The following is an 18,118-nucleotide window of genomic DNA, read 5'->3' on the forward strand; positions in this document are numbered from 1 at the left end:
AGTCAATAATATTGTAATCACTATGGTGTCAGGTGGGTACTAAACTTATTGGAGGATCACTTTATAAGGTATACAAATATCTAAATGTCTAATCACTATGTTGTATACATGAAACTAACATAATGTTATATGCCAGCTGTAATTGAAAAGTAAATTTAAAAGGAAAAGAAAAAAGAGAGAAGCAGTAAAACCCTGAGTTCAATTACCTCAAGATTTGGAATTTGTCTGTGGCCTTTTCTTCACTGTTATTAGATAGTTGAGTTACAACCATATGTGTTTGTTGGGGGGCAAAGGGGGGTATTCCATGGGGATGGAGAAAGAAGGAAAAGTCAGGTCCACACAAGCCCACAACCCAGGCATATGGACCAACCAGGAATCGAACCATGACCTCCTGGCCCATGGCTCGATGCTGAACCACTGAGCCACGCCGGCCGGTCAAGCCAACAATAAAAATTCTTAAGCCCAACAGGAAACTTCCTTCTTGAGTCAGAGGCTCCCCAGGAAGATGGAGCAATAAGATGCTCAGAGGAGAGGAAGTTGTCAGAGCTGAAGTTAGAGCAAGGAGGAGGATGAAAGAGGGCACAAAGGCCTGGAGAAAGGGAGGGAAGAAGGGTGAGGGACAAATAAAAGCAGAGTAACGAGAAGGAGGAGAACATACACACCACAGGGACCTGAGCAGCATGCATGCACCCGGAGTAGAGATTACTTCATGGAATGGGGGTGACAGGGATTGCCCCCCCAGCTGTCCCTTGGACTTAGGCTGAAAGGACAAGGCTCCAGGAAGGGGAGGACCCCAGAGGAATGGTGCTTGGGAAGGAGCCTGGTCATTTGGAATGACCCGGAGAGAGCCCGGAAGGAGCTACTTATTACTATTACAGGATTAAGAACATACAGAGGTCATATATAATACCTTAATCAATAAAGAAAAAAATTTAAAAATATATATACAGAAGTATACCGTTTTTTCAGTATATTTTGTATCTTTAATCTTTTTCACTGTTATTAGATAGTTAAATTACAACCATACGTGTTTGTTGGGGGCAAGGGGGAGTATTCCGTGGGGATGGAGAAAAAAGGAAAAGTCAGGTCCACAGAGTGGTAGCAGAAAAAATCTTAAAGCAACAGTGGGGCTGAATAAAGGAGGATTAGAGGGTTAGTGTAGGGAGGAAGAAGGGAAGAAGCCAGCTAAGAGACTTTCTAGCCATACTTGCAAGATTCAACCACACACATTTCCTGACCCTGTACATGGGCTAGGAGCCCTCGTAGACATTGGTGATGTGAGCCCGGGCCTAGCAGATTCCTTGGGAATACCCCAAGGGTTCCCAGAGAGTCTCCTGGAAGAATTGTGGACTGGCAGCACTAGAGGAGGTGAGGAGCCATTCTTGGCATATGGCAGCCTTTGTGGCCCAAAGAACGGGGGGACAAAGGGTGAGTAAAACTATTTGACAAAGCCACCGCGAGGTATGGCTCTGAGCCCCAGAGGTGTGCAGAACTTCTAGACGAGGATGGAGTCCACCCAGGATGTGACCCTGTGACCACCAGTGGTGGAGAATCCTCCACACCTGCCTGCACCCTCTCCCCCCATCCCTTCCCTTTCAGATCACAGCCCCGTTGTAGGAGCTGCTGCTGACCTTCCTCACACCTGCCTCCTTTGAGGACAGGAACACTGGCCTCCACAAGGACTTCCTGGCCCCCTATCAAGCCGTGGGTGAGTGTCTCCTAGGGAGCATGGCCTCTGTGCTTAGTCACGGCCCCTGGTATCTGCCTAAAGAAGCTGAAGTCGGGGCCTAATCCCAGCCCTGTGCCAACTTGACCCTGGTGGACGAGCAGCTTCCAGGGGTTGTGAGCAAAAGGTTACCTAAGCGAGGGCCTGAGACTTGCTTGGGGGAGAAGCTCAAGGTCACAGTTCACAAACTTCAAGTTCAACAATGGGTAGGCTGGTAACATAAATGAGTGGAAAGTCAGGGAGGGAAAGGTATGGCCGATTAAAGGCAACAGCCATAACTCACAAGGAACCACCCTACCATTTACCGTTTTGTACAAATAGTCCAAGAGAGCCCAGAGTCAGTGCCCTCCCACCCCTGATCTCTGAAGCCCACATCAGTTTAGTCTCAACCTGTGGGTCGCGACCCCTTTGGGGGTCGAAAGACCCTTTCACAGGGGTCGCCTAAGACCACCGGAAAACACATATATAATTACATATTGTTTCTGGGATTAATCACTATGCTTTAATTATGTTCAATTTGTAACAATTGAAATTGGGGGTCACCACGACATGAGGAACTGTATTAAGGGGTCGCGGCATTAGGAAGGTTGAGAACCACTGCCTTAAGTTGTGGTGGGTGAGCTATCCCCAAGTTAGACAGTAGGTGGCGCTCAACCCAGAGAATTAGAAAAAGGAACCAGAGAATTACTCAACCCATTTCCAGTAACTGCTCCCTCCTCCCCCTCAGGGCCCTCTCCAGCCCCACCTCTTGTTCCCTAACCTGGGCCAAGTCCTCTCTAAGGTCCCAGATGGCCCATTCCAGATGCCTGGTCTCAGAGGTGGAGAATTATCTCTGGGGGAGCCCCAGCTCCATAAGCTGCGCACGCATGATGTGAGTGTGGCCTTGGAGAGGCCTGGAGGAGAGGAAAAGGATGGGGTGGGACCCAGGGGCGTATGTACACACACACTCACACTCACACACACACACACACACACACACGCGCGCGCGCGCACACACACACACACACGCACGCACACACACTCACACACACAGAGCCACTTAATGCAGAGGGACTTAGAAATTGCCCGTAGCTTCTAGCAGCCTTTCCTGGGGGTGATCAAGCCCGATGCTCTGAGCCAGGAAACTGACATCTAACTGTCCCTCACTTGTGCCACCACGTCTCCCGCAGTTCCCAGGGTGGGGGTGGGATCTGCTGAAGCAGAAAGTAGCCCCCAACTCTGTACGAGACTCTCCACAGAGACAGCAAGGGTGGAAAACTCCTACTCAGGCTGAGTAGGAGGCTGGAGGCACTGGGGCAGAGAGGGGTGATAAGGGAGCAGGCAGAGGTGCCAGGCCTCAAGGGCTGAGGCCACAGCTGCCAATGCCTTAACTGGTCCCTCAGTCCCTTGGCATAGCCTGCCCTCACTGCTCATGACTCCACAGGCCTCATCTTGCCCTCACCCCCTCCCAGGTGGTGGCTGCTTCTCTGGGGAGTCCTCCAGGCTTGCCCCACTCAGGGCTCTGTGCTCTTGGCCCAGCAGCTACCCCAGCAGCTGACCTCTCCAGGGTACCCAGAGCCATACCTCAAAGGCCAAGAGAGCACCACTGTCATCCAGGCCCCGGAGGGCCTTGCTGTGAAGCTTATCTTGCAGGACTTGGACCTGGAGCTGTCCCAGGACTGTGAGCCGGACTCTGTCACCGTGAGCTGGGGTCCTGGAGGGACTCTGGGGAGGGATCCTCTAGCCTGGAGCCCAGGGGGCAGTGGGAGGCGTCAGTGCCCTGAACCTCAGAGGATGGATGAAGAGCCCAAGTCAGGGGCACAGGCGGGCTTACCTGGGAGGCCCCTTACCTGTCCCTGGCTCTGCTACCATCTTGGCCCCAAAGGAACACACAAATACTGCCAATCCCTAGAATAAAGAGCAAGGACTCACACGTCAGTCATTAAACACACCTGAATACTTGCTCTTGTCAGGGCAGGCAGCTGGGCATGAATAATAACAAAAGATTTGGTGATTGGGTTTACCTTAGAGGAGCTATGGCAAAAGTTCTTAGGGTAAGGGCATTATCCGAATAAGGACACTTCAAAAACAGTACCTCATGTTATCTTTTGGTTTAAGTTTTATTTATATCAAAATAATACATGCACATAGTTGTTGTTTTTAATATATTTTATTGATTTTTCTACAGAGAGGAGGGAGAGAGATAGAGAGTTAGAAACATCGATGAGAGAGAAACATCGATCACCTGCCTCCTGCACATCTCCCCACTGGGGATGTGCCCGCAACCAAGGTACATGCCCTTGACCAGAATCGAACCTGGGACCCTTCAGTCCGCAGGCTGACGCTCTATCCACTGAGCCAAACCAGTTAGGGCTGTTGTTGTTTTTTAAACAGAGTACTACAAGGCATATAATGAGAAACAGCTGTCTCTAGCCTACTCCCCCCCCCCCCCATTGTCTTCTCCTGGGGCAATTAGTTACAATTCATGTAGCTGTTTCCTCTGGTAGTTATTTTCATCTGTATCACTAACATGCTCATTCTGGTTTTGTTTGTGTTTTGTAAAACACATTTGAAAGGGTAAAATTGGTGATGCACAGTCAGGCTAAATAGCCATCTCAGGCAGTGAATAAAGAAATTTTAATTTATTTAAGGAAAAGGGGATAGGAGTTGGAGATATCCAAAAGGAAGGGCTACACAACACTGAGCCAAAGGGTATTGTATCCATGATGGCAGCAAAAATATCCTTAGGACAGTGAAGCAAGGAAGGCCATAGAAGAAGCCACAGGAAAGCCTGGCTGGGCTGCTTTGTCTCACTGAGAAGTGAGAGAAAAGGGGGTCCTGGAGACAGGTTCGGGGGTTAGCCTGGGGCGAGCTGCCACTGCCCATTGCTCCTCTGGTTACAAGTCTCCTGGGGTCCCTTAGAAAAAAGAAGGGGGAAGGGAACGGGGCCAGCGTGCTCCCCTGGGAGAGTGTGCGCACTGGGGTCCTTTGTCCTAAGCATATGTATCTCTCTCTTGCAGGTGGCAATCTTAGGGGAGGTCTCAGGGAAGAGTCTTAATAGAATATTCATCAGTTTTCTGGGTATGCTCTACTGACCGGTCAGTGGCAGGGCAGGGGGTCACTAATCAACAAGGCTTGTCCTGAGGCAGCCACAGCGTCACTTGTCAGGTTTTGCTGCTTTTCTGGACCTGGAGCTGAAATACAACTGAGGCCTCGACGTTATCTTTAAGGAGGAAAAGGTCAGGGGGTCTAAACCACCTGACCATCGATTTTAAAGACCAGGGGTCCAAACCGCATGAGCAGTGACATGCTAGGGGAGGATAGGTTCCCTGGGGGTGAGGTTCTTGTTGTCCCAGTTTTCCCCCTTGCTGGGCATCCGGGGCCTTCTGCCCTGTGAGTTTCTGTGCCTGGCCTTGCTCTGCTCATGTCTGTCTAGCAATATTACCCATGAACTTTCAACTATAGATGATAGGACTAGCTCTATCTCAGAACTTCACCATCTACATTTCCCCTCCTCCATCTGCCCAGTTTACCAATACTGTCATTTTTTATTAAATCTAGAGTTCTTATTTATATTATTATAACTTTAAAATATTCAGATCTGAGCCAGTGAAGTACAATAATTATAGGTTTGTTTGCTTTCTCCAACTTTGGTTTCCAGGAGTCAATAATTACATGGAGTTCTTTGGAATTTTTTGTTGGTTTTTGTTCTAATCTTTGGTTTGCTTAGTTCTCTGTAACTGACCTCCCCAAACTCTTAGCCAGGACAGTAAATCTCTTCTCAGCACATTCAAGTACAAATGTCAATCTCTGAGTCCTCTTTTTTTATTGGTGACACTCACCTACAGATCTCTTGATGGTTTCTTCCCTCAGTCTGAATTCTTTGTTCTCTAAGCCTTCACACTTTCTGGGAGTCCCCTTCATCCTCATGCTGGAGATTCCCTTTGCCTGTCCTGTGTTGGAACTGAATCCCATCACCATTTCTTTCCTGGTTTACTCCCTCTTTTTGTAGGAGCACTTTCTCCTCCAGAAAAGGTATGTGGGAGTACATTTCAGAGGCTCTTACATAACCCTAAATGTCTTTGTTCTGCCCTCACAGTGATGGATTGTTTAACCGGGTTGCATTCTAGGTTGGAAGTCATTTTCTCTCAGAAATGTGGTGGTATTGTCTTCTAGCTCTCGTGTTAAGTCTGATAGCATTGAGTCCTGATCCTTAGTTTTTTTCTCTCCAGAGCTTTTGGAATATTTTCTTTATTACCAGTATTCTGAACTTTCATTATGTGCTTTTTACTGGTTGTACAGAGTTATCTGAATCTAGAGACTCTTTTAATCTAGTCCTTCAATTCTAGGAATGTTCTTGTATTGTTTCTTAAATTATTTCCAGACATCTACTCGCTTTATTTTTGATTTCTGGAACTCCTGTGATTTAGCTGCTGTATGTTCTGGACTGATTCTCTAGTTTTGCTATTCATTCTGCTGTGTTTTCCATCTCCTTGTCTTTTCGTTCCATTTTCTGGGAGATTTCCTCCTTTTAAATACCAACTGTAATGGTTTATTTTCTGTTGACATATTTTTATGTCTAAAGCCTCATTCTTATTTTCTAAATGTGCCTTTTTACAGAATACTGTTCCTGCTTACTAGACAATACTCTTTTCCCTATAATAGAATTATTTTTAAATGTTTCTTCTAGTGCCTGTATTATCCAAGTTCTTTTTTACTCTTCATTTGTTTTAAGTCTCTGCTTTTCATCTCTCCTACAATGTTTGATAATCCTTGGCTGTCCATTCATATTTAAGAATGAAGTATTAGAATGATATTGGATGCTCTGTGTGATAGCTGAAATTTGTGGAACAAGTTTGAAAACGGGGTTATCAACAAGGTGACTTAGATGTCTGTGGGGGGGCCCCCAGTGTCAGTATGCAGAAGTACTCTCTTTGAGGATAGCCAGCCTAGGAGAGGAATCCTCTGGTCTTCCGATCCTCTAGTCTTACTGCCAGCCTTCTAGTAAACAAGCAGTAGCATCTCACTGTTTGCTATGCACACTTTCACCTCATCCTTCTGCTTTCAATTCTGGCCTCACTCCCTCTATCAAGTGTCCCAGGGAACCCCAAGTCCAGGGTCTCTGACTCACATTCAGGTCTCCTGCCAGGGTGAGCCCGAAAGTTATCTGGATGCATAGGGTGAGCAAAGGGATCCAGAATCCTGAGGTCTCCCTACAGAGGCTCCTCTAAGCCTCTCTCTCATCCCCATCCTCACGGGTGCCTGGTTATCCTAATTTCTGCAATGGGAACCTGCTTGCTTTATGTTGGCTTCCACCTCTGCAGAGTCAGGCTGTCCCTTTTGCATCTCCATTCCACCTTTCAAGATGTTACTGGCATCGCTCATCTGCTGCCATCTCTCACTGTTTTTTCCTTGACCATGTACACCATTTTATCCCTTTGCTGTCATATTAATGGGATTTGAGATACATGCATGTTTAAAGCTTCAGATTTCACCAGAAGCCGACTATATTCAATTCAACCGATTCTATTGAGCACCTACCATGAGCCCTGTTCTTCTTAGTCATGGACAATTGTAAGCCCAGACTGACTCTTCCCTTGTCATTGAGGAAATTCAAGCTCAGGAGTAGAATTCTTTTCTCCTCTCTGCTGCCAGAGAAAGTCACACACACACACACACACACACACACACACACACACACACCTTAAATGCAATATTTTCAACCAGACTATGGGCTCCTTGGTAGCAGAACCATGTCTTATTCATGTCTGTATCCCTGCACTTAGCATAGTGTCTTGCACATAGAACATAATAACTCTCAAAGAAATAAATGAAAGAATAAATGAAATCCAAGCTTGTCATACGTGTAGGACACACAGCACAATGAATTTTGAATGAGCAGGTATTTCATATCATCTTCACCACTGCTCTTTAGGGACATACTGGAAAGCTGCCATAGGACATGCTGCCCTGACAACAAGAGGCCTCACCGACCATTTTACAGGACAGGAAACTAAGATCTGAGGTGGTTGAGCTACTGCCCATGTCACACAGTCTCAAGAGCAAAGTCTTAGGACTCACGGCCATGTGTTCATTCTGCTTTGCTAGTTAGACTCCTACGTGATTCTATTTAGCCAACAACTTGTGAGGAAGCTAAAAAGAAAGCTGAGGAGTTTGATAACCAAGTAGATCAGTAAAGGACAGTTTCAGAGAGCAAAAAGGCTTCTTCCCCCAAGAGATGAGTCTCTTAAATATGGGGCTTAAGTTTGTTGTTGTTCTGAGGAAAAGAACAGTATTGGAATGTGCCCAAGCAAGGCATTTGGGGTAACTGAGAAATTTTCTACATGCCAACGTTTACCCAGTTAATGTGATCGCAGTGAGATAGGCTGGATGGCCTCTTAAAGGAATTTGAGACTTTGGAAGAATAAGCGAATGAAAAACTAGCAAGAACACAGGATGTGGGTCAATATGAAATCAGGAATAAAATTTTAAAAATAAAATGAGCTGAGCAGTGAGCCGTGTGCCCAGAATAGAGACTAAGCATGAAGTATCAGTCAAGGGAACTCCTTCCAAGGTATCCTGCGTTGGGTTGGGGAACCCACAGAAAGGAATTTGAGCAGGGGCGAGGCAGTCAAAAGGGTTTGACACAGAGACACCCTGCTCAAAGAACATGTAAGTTAAACAACAATCGCCAGAGTATCCACACTGTGTACACTTGTGTCCTTAGATTCCCACGCCTTGTGGGGCTTTATTTGCAGTGCATGGGGTAAGAGGAGGGACACTCCAAAAGAAGGAGAACAGGAAAGACCAGGAACCCCAGCTAAGTGTTTGCAGAGGGTCTTATTGCGTCACAGCTGTTGGCCCACAGGAAGTTACTCAGAGAAGAGGAAGGTGATGGGGTTGGATGGAAGGGACTTATGTCTGCATCGTAGTTGATTCAAAGCCATGGTGCTGTAGGCACCATGTTGAGCATCAGGGATTCAGTGGCCAGCAGAATAGATGTATTCCCTGCCTTCTTGGAACTTACAATCCAGTGGACTATTGGGAGAACCCTAGGGTTTCCAAGGAACTTCTTTTTTATTGATTTATTTTTAATTATAATTGACATATAGTATTATGTTAGCTTCAGGAGTTCAATATATTGACTCAATATTAATATACCTCACAAAATGGCCACCACAATAAGTCTAGTAACCATCTGTCTCCAAACATCGTTGTTATGATGTTATTGACTCTGTTCCCAAGGAGCTTCTTGAAAGAAGGTAAATATGGTAGACTTTATGAGACAATTATAGCAGGCTAAAGAAATATGCAAGGTATCTAGTCATGTCTGGAAGAAACTGGGGGGTCAATAATGGAACAGGAAGCTATTTGAACAAGGTTCCACAGAGAACAACTTCTCAGCCCCAGAGGAGTTCAGACCTCCTAGATGGGGATGAAGCCTGTGCCCATGATGTGACCCGGGGACCCCTTGTGCTGCAAATTCACCCCACACCTGCCTGCCGCCCTCTCCTTTCAGATCACAGCCAGTGCGATGGATCCAAGCCGGTTCTACAGCCAAGTGGGCTCTCCGCTGGGCAGCCCCCCAGGTCAGAGGGAGTTTGTGTCCTCGGGGAACAGTTTGCGGCTGACCTTCCCTGCACCAGCCTCCTCTGCGGACAGGACCACGGGCCTCCACAAGGGCTTCCTGGTCCTCTACCAAGCCGTGAGTGAGTGTCCCTCGGGGGTGCACTCTCTGCCCATAGCCATGGCCCTGGTGCCTTGAAGCTACAAGCAGAAACTTGAGTGACAATTGACACTGGGGGCTCAGGAACACCCAGGCCCACACCTTCCCTGCCCCCTCCAGGCCTCTGCTGATGAGCTGCCAGTTAAAGGGCAGCCATTGCTCAACAGTTGTTTCCACGACTATTTACTGGCTCAGAACTTGCAGATCATCTTGTTTTTTCAAGCCAAAGGTTACCAATTGTTTTTCAATTGGTAACTCAGAATTTTTTTAAAGATAATATATGCTCACTATAAAAATATCCCAAAAATGTGGTAAAGAGTAAGTCTCTGATCTCTGGCCCTTAGTCCCTGGCTATCTTGTCCAGAAACAACTCTATTCTCCATTTCCTGGATATTCTTCCAAAGACATGCTATGCCATTCAAATATAATTGTGTGAGTAGGTGTGTGTGTGTGTGTGTGTGTGTGTGTGCTGCATGCATACTATTCACAATGTTTTAAATTTGACATTTTTCACTCAGTGATATATCTTTTTTTTTTTCAGTGATATATCTTAAAGATCATTCCATATACATGTGGCTAGCGTTGCTTAATTATTTTTAATGGCCATATAATATTCCTTTGATTGATGTGTCATAATGTGTTTAATCAGTCTTCCACTGGTAAATATTTTGCTGCCACAGACAGTACTGTTATGGATATCTTACATATACATCTTGGAGCACACATATGAGGGTAAATTCTTAAAAATGGAAATGCTAGGTGGAAAAAATGCATTTTTAATTTTGGTATTGCTAAATTTCCCTCCTAAGAGGTTTTGGTACTTTACACTCTCACTAATCATGTCTGAAAATGCCCGCTTCCCCATATCCTAGTTACTTGTTTTTTAGCATTGACCATCTGATCAGTGAAAAATAGTTCAAATATTTAAGGAGAAAACAAAAAACACTGTACAGGTCAAACTAAAGATGGCCATGGGCCAGAATCACTCTCTGGGGTGCCCGTTTGCAATTCTGTTCTAGGTCCTAATGACCACTTTTTCCCTATAGGTATGAACCATAGTCGGCCCATCACCCAGGTTAGTGGTGACTCTGATGCCACACACACACCTGGGGACAACTCCTCCGAGATCCAGAACCACTGCCAGGAGCCCTATTATCAGGCGGTGCCAGCAGGTGAGTCCCCTCCTGCTGGGAAACCAGCTTTTAGCTGCCTTACTCCCACCAAGGGGCCTGTGACACCTACTTTTTTTTTTTTTTTAATCTTTTTTTTTTAATATATTTTATTGATTTTTTACAGAGAGAGGAAGGGAGAGAGATAGTTAGAAACATCGATGAGAGAGAAACATCGATCAGCTGCCTCCTGCACACTCCCCACTGGGGAAGTGCCCGCAACCCAGGTACATGCCCTTGACCGGAATCAAACCCGGGACCTTTCAGTCCGCAGGCCGACGCTCTATCCACTGAGCCACACCGGTTTCGGCAAGCACCTACTTTTTTAACCCCAACTCCCAATTCTGAGCCTCACCTCATTTCACTCCTCAGAGACACTCACCTGCAGAGCCCAGAGCCCTGGGAAAGAGACACTGGACAAGGAGGAGGCTCCTCGCTGTGTGCCTGGTGAGTAGTGACCTGCCAGTGCTGTGATTATGGCCACTTTCCAAGCAGGGGCCTGTGGACCAGGATACAGGGGGTTAGAGGAAAGCCTTCAAATAGAAAGAAGAAATAAAGGCAGAAAGGGAGGAAGAAGAGGGAAACCAAAAAGGTCCAGAAAAGAAGAGGCAAGGAGCTTGTCCCATATTCTTCAAAGATCGAGAGATAACCAAGCCCAGTGTTTGAGCATCAACCTATGAACCAGGAGGTCATGGTTCGATTCCTGTCAGGGCACGTGCCCAGGTTATGCCCAGGTTTCAGGCTCGATCCCCAGTGTTGGGGTGTGCAGGAGGCAGCCAATAAATGATTATCCCTCATCATTTATGTTTCTCTCTCTCCCTCTCCCTTCCTTTCTGAAATCAATAAAAATATATTTTTAAAAAAGAGATAACTAAGAAAGCAAAAGCATGAAGGAAGTTAATCAGATGGAAAAGTGAAGAGGAAAGAGGGGCAGGGTTGTAATAAGAGGAAACCCTCTCTTGGTATGGCACGCTTTAGGAATACACAGACAGGCTCTCTGTCCCCAAAACATCTCCCTTCTTAGATCCCACAGGGCCAGAAAGTCCACCTTTTTTGTTTGGTTGGTTTTTTCCTGAAATAAAATTCACAAAATATAAAATTCACCATTTTAAAGTGTACAACTTAGTAATTTTTAGTCTATTTACAATGCTGTGCAACCATTGCCACCAATTCCAAAACATTCCCGTCAACCCAAAAAGAAACCCAGTACCCTTCCAACTCTCCCCTTCCCCATCCTCTGGCAACCACTAATCTGTGTTCTGTCTCTATGGACTCGCCTACTCTGAACATTTCATATCAATGGAATCATACAATATGTGACCTTTTGTGCGTGGCTTCTTTCATTCAGCACAATGTCTTCAGGATTCATCCACATTGTAGCTTGTATTCGTACTTCCTTCCTTTCATGAGTGAATAGAATTCCACTGTGTGGATATACCACATTCTGTTTATCCATTCACTAGTTGATGGACACTGGGATTGTTCCCACTTTTTGCCCTTTATAGACAATGCTGCTATGAGCATTCATGTACTAGCTTCTGTTTGAACATATGTGTTCAGTTCTCTTGAGTATATACCTACCAGTGGAATTGCTGGGTCCTATCATAACTCTGTATTTAACTTCTTGAGGAATTGCCAAACTGTTTTCCACAATGGATGCACCATTGTAAATTCCCATCAGCAGTATATGTGGATTCAAGCCTACCATTTTTGAAACCCATTTTTTTAGTCAAACCATTGCCTTTCTAACCCACTTGAATAAATTTTTCAGATTTTACTCCTGATCCACAGAAAGCTCTAGGGGCAGCCTGAGGAAATGGCCATGGGCAGTGTGGCTCAGTTAGTTGAGCATCGTCCCATGCACCAAAGGGTCACCAGTTGGATTCCGGCTCTTGTAGGCTCCATCCCCCCACATCCCCAGTGGGGGGCATGCAGAAGGCAGCCAATCAATGTTTCTCTCTCACATTAATGTTTCTCTCTCTTCTACTGTCCCTCCATCTCTTCCTCTCCCTCCAAAATCAATAAAAACATTTTTTTAAATGAAGAAATTACACAAAAAATAGAGGCAAGAGGCACTGAAGGCAAACTCTGCTTGCAACATGAGTTTGCTCAGGGTAGTCCCACCAAGAGAGTAAAAAAGTAGCTTAAAATGGCTAAGGAGGCAGGAAGAAGAGCACTTCACAGAAGTGGGTCTTTAATCATTGTGGCTTGATGCATGCTGGTTTCTCACCCTTACCTCTCTTCTCTCCCAGTCTGTGGACAGCCAGTCACCCCCATCGCCCAGAACCAGGAGGCCCAGGGTTCTTCCAAAGCTAAGCTGGGCAACTTCCCCTGGCAAGCCTTCACCAGTATCTATGGCCGCGGGGGCGGGGCCCTGCTGGGCGACAGATGGATCCTCACGGCCGCCCACACCATCTATCCCAAGGACAGCATCTTTCTCGGGAAGAAGAGGAATGTGGACGTCTTCCTGGGCCACACAGGCATAGATGAGATGATAAAACTGGGGAACCACCCTGTGCGCCGTGTGGTTGTGCACCCAGACTACCGTCAGAACGAGTCCTACAACTTCAATGGGGACATTGCCCTCCTGGAACTCCAGCACAGTGTCCCCTTGGGGCCCCACCTCCTCCCGGTCTGTCTGCCTGACAACGAGACCCTCTACCACAGTGGCCTGATGGGCTATGTCAGTGGGTTTGGTGTGCAGATGGGCTGGCTAACTACCGAGTTGAAATACTCAAGGCTGCCTGTTGCCCCGAGGGAGGCCTGCGAGGCCTGGCTTCAAGAGAAACAGAGGACTGAGGTGTTCTCTGATAACATGTTCTGTGTCGGGGATAAGACACGGCAGCAGAGTGTCTGCCAGGGGGACAGTGGTAGCGTCTATGTAGTATGGGATGGCCATGCCCGTCACTGGGTGGCCACGGGCATCGTATCCTGGGGCATTGGGTGTGGCAAAGGGTACGGCTTCTACACCAAAGTGCTCAATTATGTGGACTGGATCAAGGACGTGATGGGTGGGAAGGGCTGACCCTGGGAGCGCTGAGCAATGACACCAGCACTGTGGAGACCCCAGGAGAAGAGGGTTGAAAGCCAAGACTGAGTCCTGTGGGTGGGGAGGGGGTGGGCAGGGAATCCCTATCCGAGTCCCTGAGAGAGAACTCCTCCTCTGCTCAAGGCTGATCTCATGCCAGATAAGAAGGGTGTCCCCCCAACCCCTCCTCACCCTCTACCTTCCTGTGAGTTTGCGTGAAGCCCAGGGAAGCCCTGTACATCTCAGTGAGTTTCACTTTGAACTTCACTTTCTGCTGACACAGCCACCCTCTCATCCCCCTGTTCAGTGATGTATGAGGGAAGTGGTCTTAATTGCATTGCATCTTTGAAACATTCCCAAATCTCTTTAATTGACCTTCAAATAGCCAAACTGTCAGCTGCACCGCCTACCACAACTCCCAGATGCAATTACAGTGACAGCTCGGTTTTTGTTACATATTCTCTATACCAGGCGCTTCACACATGCTACTTCATTGACTCCTCACACCAAATTTGCAAAGGATGTGTTATGATCACATTTTATTTTCCTTTTTTAGATTTATAGATTTTAAGTTTATTTTTACTCCTTTACATTTTTTTGGAGCTTGTTTTTTAGACAGTTTTTTATTACATTTATTGGGGTGACATTGGTTAATAAAATTATATTTTCAAGTGTACAATTCTATAATACATCATCTGCATATTGCATTGTGTATTCACCACCCAAAGTCAAGTTTCCTTTCATCACCATATATATATATATTTTTTTAAATATATTTTATTGATTTTTTACAGAGAGGAAGGGAGCGAGATAGAGAGTTAGAAACATCGATGGGAGAGAAACATCGATCAGCTGCCTCCTGCACATCTCCCACTGGGGATGTGCCCACAGCCCAGGTACATGCCCTTGACCGGAATCGAACCTGGGACCCCTCAGTCCGCAGGCCGACGCTCTATCCACTGAGCCAAACCGGTTTCGGCTCATCACCATATATTTGAGCCCCTATAACCTTTACTACCTCACCCCAACCCCTCTGGTAACCACCATACTGTTGTCTGTGTCTATGAGTTTTTGTTTGTTCGTTTGTTCATTTATCTCTTTCAGTTTTATATTCCACATGAGTGAAATCATATGGTTCTTGACTTTTTATCTCTGAGTTATTTCACTTAGCATGATATTCTCCAGATCCATCCAGGTTGTCCCAAACGGCAGTTGTTTCATCTTTTCTTGTGACTGAGTAGCATTCCATTGTATATGTGGATCACAGGATATGGAAGTGTCCCTCAGTACATGATTGGGTAAAGAGGATGTGGATGCAGGTTTTATTGGAATTTACTTGATCTTTTCAGGCTTACTTTTAAGCTTTGTTAGTAAATGTGTGTATCACCTTTCATCTATGAACAATTGGACACTATTACTATGGGAGTACTTTTTCAAGACTCAATGCAAAGCTTTTTCCACTCTGCTGACTCACATTTTAAATGAGGAAACTGAAGTTCAGAGGGGTAAAGTGACTTACCCAAATGCCACAGCTGGTCTGGGACAGCCAAGGCCGTGTGCTTCCCAGTGCGCCTTTGCACTTCTCAGGGTTCCTCCGGACCTGGACCTGCCGTATCGCCCACTTCCCCTCCCAATCCGACATCCCTACAGATTCTCTCTCCCTGGGAATTCCTGCTTCAGTGAGGAGGATGACACCTGGCTCGCACTTTCCTGGGGCCCCATCTCCTGCAGACACCCCATCTCCTGAACCCAGCCCTGGGCTGGATGTTCCTACAGAGCCCTCCAGTGCTGCTGGACACCCCGGGCCATGCTCCACCTGAGAGGACCAACTATTTAATTTTTAGTGAGGACATGATGGCGATTTAGAGTAAAAGTTGCAAATAAGATACACTTGTTCAAATAGAACTAGAAAATGAATGAAACAGAGAAGAGAGCAAATTTGCTGCTATTGAAAATCAAGTTAGCTATATAGTTAAAGGTTAAATTTACCTTCGGAAAAGTAGGATTAAAATGTGAACGTACATGTGGTTACTTCTATTTTACAAAGTTGAATAGTACATAATACAAAGACCATGAAAAATACTCTAAGCGCAGCAGGTGTGGCTCACTGGTTGAGTGTTAACCCATGAACCAAGATTTCACTGGTTCAATTCCTGGTCATGGCACATGTGGGGGTTGCAGGCTTGATCCCTGCAGCGGGCATGCAGGAGGCATGCAGGAGGCAGCCGATCAAAGTTTCTCTCTCATCAATGTCTCTATCTCTCTATCCCTCTCCCTTCCACTCTCTCTAACATCATTCAACTAATAAAGACATTTTTAAAATACTCTAAAATGTTCTTCAGAGATTGTTTTAAGTGGTATAATTCTGGATGTTTTGTTTTCCATGTTTTTCTCTATTTGCTAAATTTTATTTAATGAACATGTATTTAGTTTTAGTGTTTTTTATTATTGAAAAAAAATGATATGAGTTTCTCCCAACCAAGACAAAAAATATATACTCATATGTATACATCTATATTTATATAACTAGATATAGGTATAATTATGGATATAGCCACAAAGAAAAACCTACCATTACTTTAAAGGAAAAAAACTTTCCCCCAAAATCAAATTCTAAGAGGAATGAACAATGTAATAGACAATGTCTTCAAATACTGTCTTTAAGTCAAGTGCCTGACACTCTTTATATGGCTGTTCCTTCTTTCTATTCTTATTATGAGTCAAGGGCATAAGTCAAATGTGTAAGTAAAGGTTATTCTGCGTAGTTGGGCAGAGTGGAGGTTAGGGTGGGACTAAGCTAATGAGGGCCAAGTTTGTCACTTTCCAGTTATGTTGCAAAACACTGGGACAGACCTCAGAATCTGTAGATGGGCTAGGAGAGCTTCAGCGAAGACTTACCTTCTCAGACCACCTCCTCCTTCCCTGTTACCTCTGCCATCCTGCCACCACCATGAACACACACACACACACACACACACACACACACACTGCTGTCAGGATGCTAATGTGCAATTTGCTGGACAAGAGTCCCTGCTTTCTTATCTCCTGATCTAGTCCTTATCCTCCCTATCTTTTGTCTTTCCTGACCTTACAAGGCCATGGGTCATGTCATGGGTCATGCCATGGATCAGCCCTGCCGTAAGATGTATTCCTCAGCTCGACATGTAAGCCTGCTGAAGAAACCCTCCACGTGTCTGCTCTCACTGCATTCAGTGATGACTTGTTGCTGCCTAACGGCGAACTGCTCCATCTTCAGGAGTCCTTACAATCCATTGCCTAGGAAAGTGCCTGGCACATTAAGTAGGTGGCAAAGTAAGCGAGGGTTCCAATGCAGCCAAACTCCGTTCTCCTCTGTCCACACCCTTGCTGCCCTCCTCTACCCCTGTCACATCATCCCGGGTGTCAAAACTCTGGCCAGGGCTGCTGTGATTAAGGGCAAGACAAACCCAGTGAATGGAAAAGGGCAGTCCAGAAAAGAGAGTCCCCTCAGCTGTGATTTCCACTGCACTTTGGGTGGGAATCTTGTAAACACAGCAGCAGTCCCTAGGAAGGTTCCTGAAGATAGGGAGTATTCAGATCAGACTTAGGAATGAGTGGGTGGGTGGGTGCAGGGGTAGAGGAATTAATCTAATAAGGGAAACAAGCAGGATACACAACAAAGGCCTCAGAACTCAGGGCCCTGCTCTGCAGCCTGAGCCTCCCAATGGAATTCATTGCCATAAGGCATTTGAACCATGGAGAGTTGATGAAGAAAGGCTCCCACAAACAGCAAACCTTTAAAACAGGACACTATGTCCTGGTGGAAAGGAGGGACAAGAGCTCTCCTCCCTCCCAGGGGTCTAGCTTCCCCTCAAGTCACTCTTGGTCCACAGCCACTCCCTTCGCCTGGCCCTAAGCAACTGTGATGCTCAGGGGCTCAAATTCTTAACAAGATGCTGAGGCAAAGAGGATGTCTCCACCCACTCCCCAGCTGCCCTTGCTTCTCTAAAAGCCGATTTCATTGAGGTGGGGAGGAGGAGTCTAAAACAGACCCTAGTGCAGCAATTCCTATCCTATGTCTAGGTGTCATCCATGAGCAAAGTAAGCCAGGGTTCCAATGCAGCCAAACTCCGTTCTCCTCTGTCCACACCCTTGCTGCCCTCCTCTACCCCTGTCACATCATCCCGGGTGTCAAAACTCTGGCCATTGCTGGACCAGGGCTGCTGTGACTAAGGGCAGGACAAACCCAGTGAATGGAAAAGGGCAGTCCAGAAAAGAGAGTTCCCTCAGCTGTGATTTCCACTGCACTTTGGGTGGGAATCTTGTAAACACAACAGCAGTCCCTAGGAAGGTCCCTGAAGATAGGGAGTATTCAGATCAGACTTAGAAAACAAGAAGTTTGGGCTTCTAACCCAAGGCTTTTCTGTCCCTAAAAACTGACTCTTCCCCATATAGGCCAGCAGGTGGCAGCACTATCAGGGAATTCAAAACCAAAACTGAATGAAACTGGA

At 46.2% G+C, this 18,118-nt stretch overlaps 1 protein-coding gene across 1 annotated transcript; it reads left to right on the forward strand.

The window, feature by feature from the left end:
• Positions 1-2,514: 2,514 nt before the first annotated feature.
• On the forward strand, positions 2,515-13,625 carry C1RL (complement C1r subcomponent like; the record flags this gene model as incomplete). Its single annotated transcript, XM_081084611.1, has 6 exons — positions 2,515-2,597; positions 3,178-3,406; positions 9,225-9,414; positions 10,478-10,603; positions 10,973-11,047; positions 12,853-13,625. The coding sequence occupies 6 exons, from the start codon at positions 2,515-2,517 to the stop codon at positions 13,623-13,625; spliced, it is 1,476 nt and encodes a 491-aa protein (XP_080940737.1).
• Between the last annotated feature and the right edge of the window lie 4,493 nt (positions 13,626-18,118).

The sequence above is a fragment of the Myotis nattereri genome (assembly GCF_964212035.1).
Source record: "Myotis nattereri genome assembly, chromosome: 2".
Taxonomy (NCBI): Eukaryota; Metazoa; Chordata; class Mammalia; order Chiroptera; family Vespertilionidae; genus Myotis; species Myotis nattereri.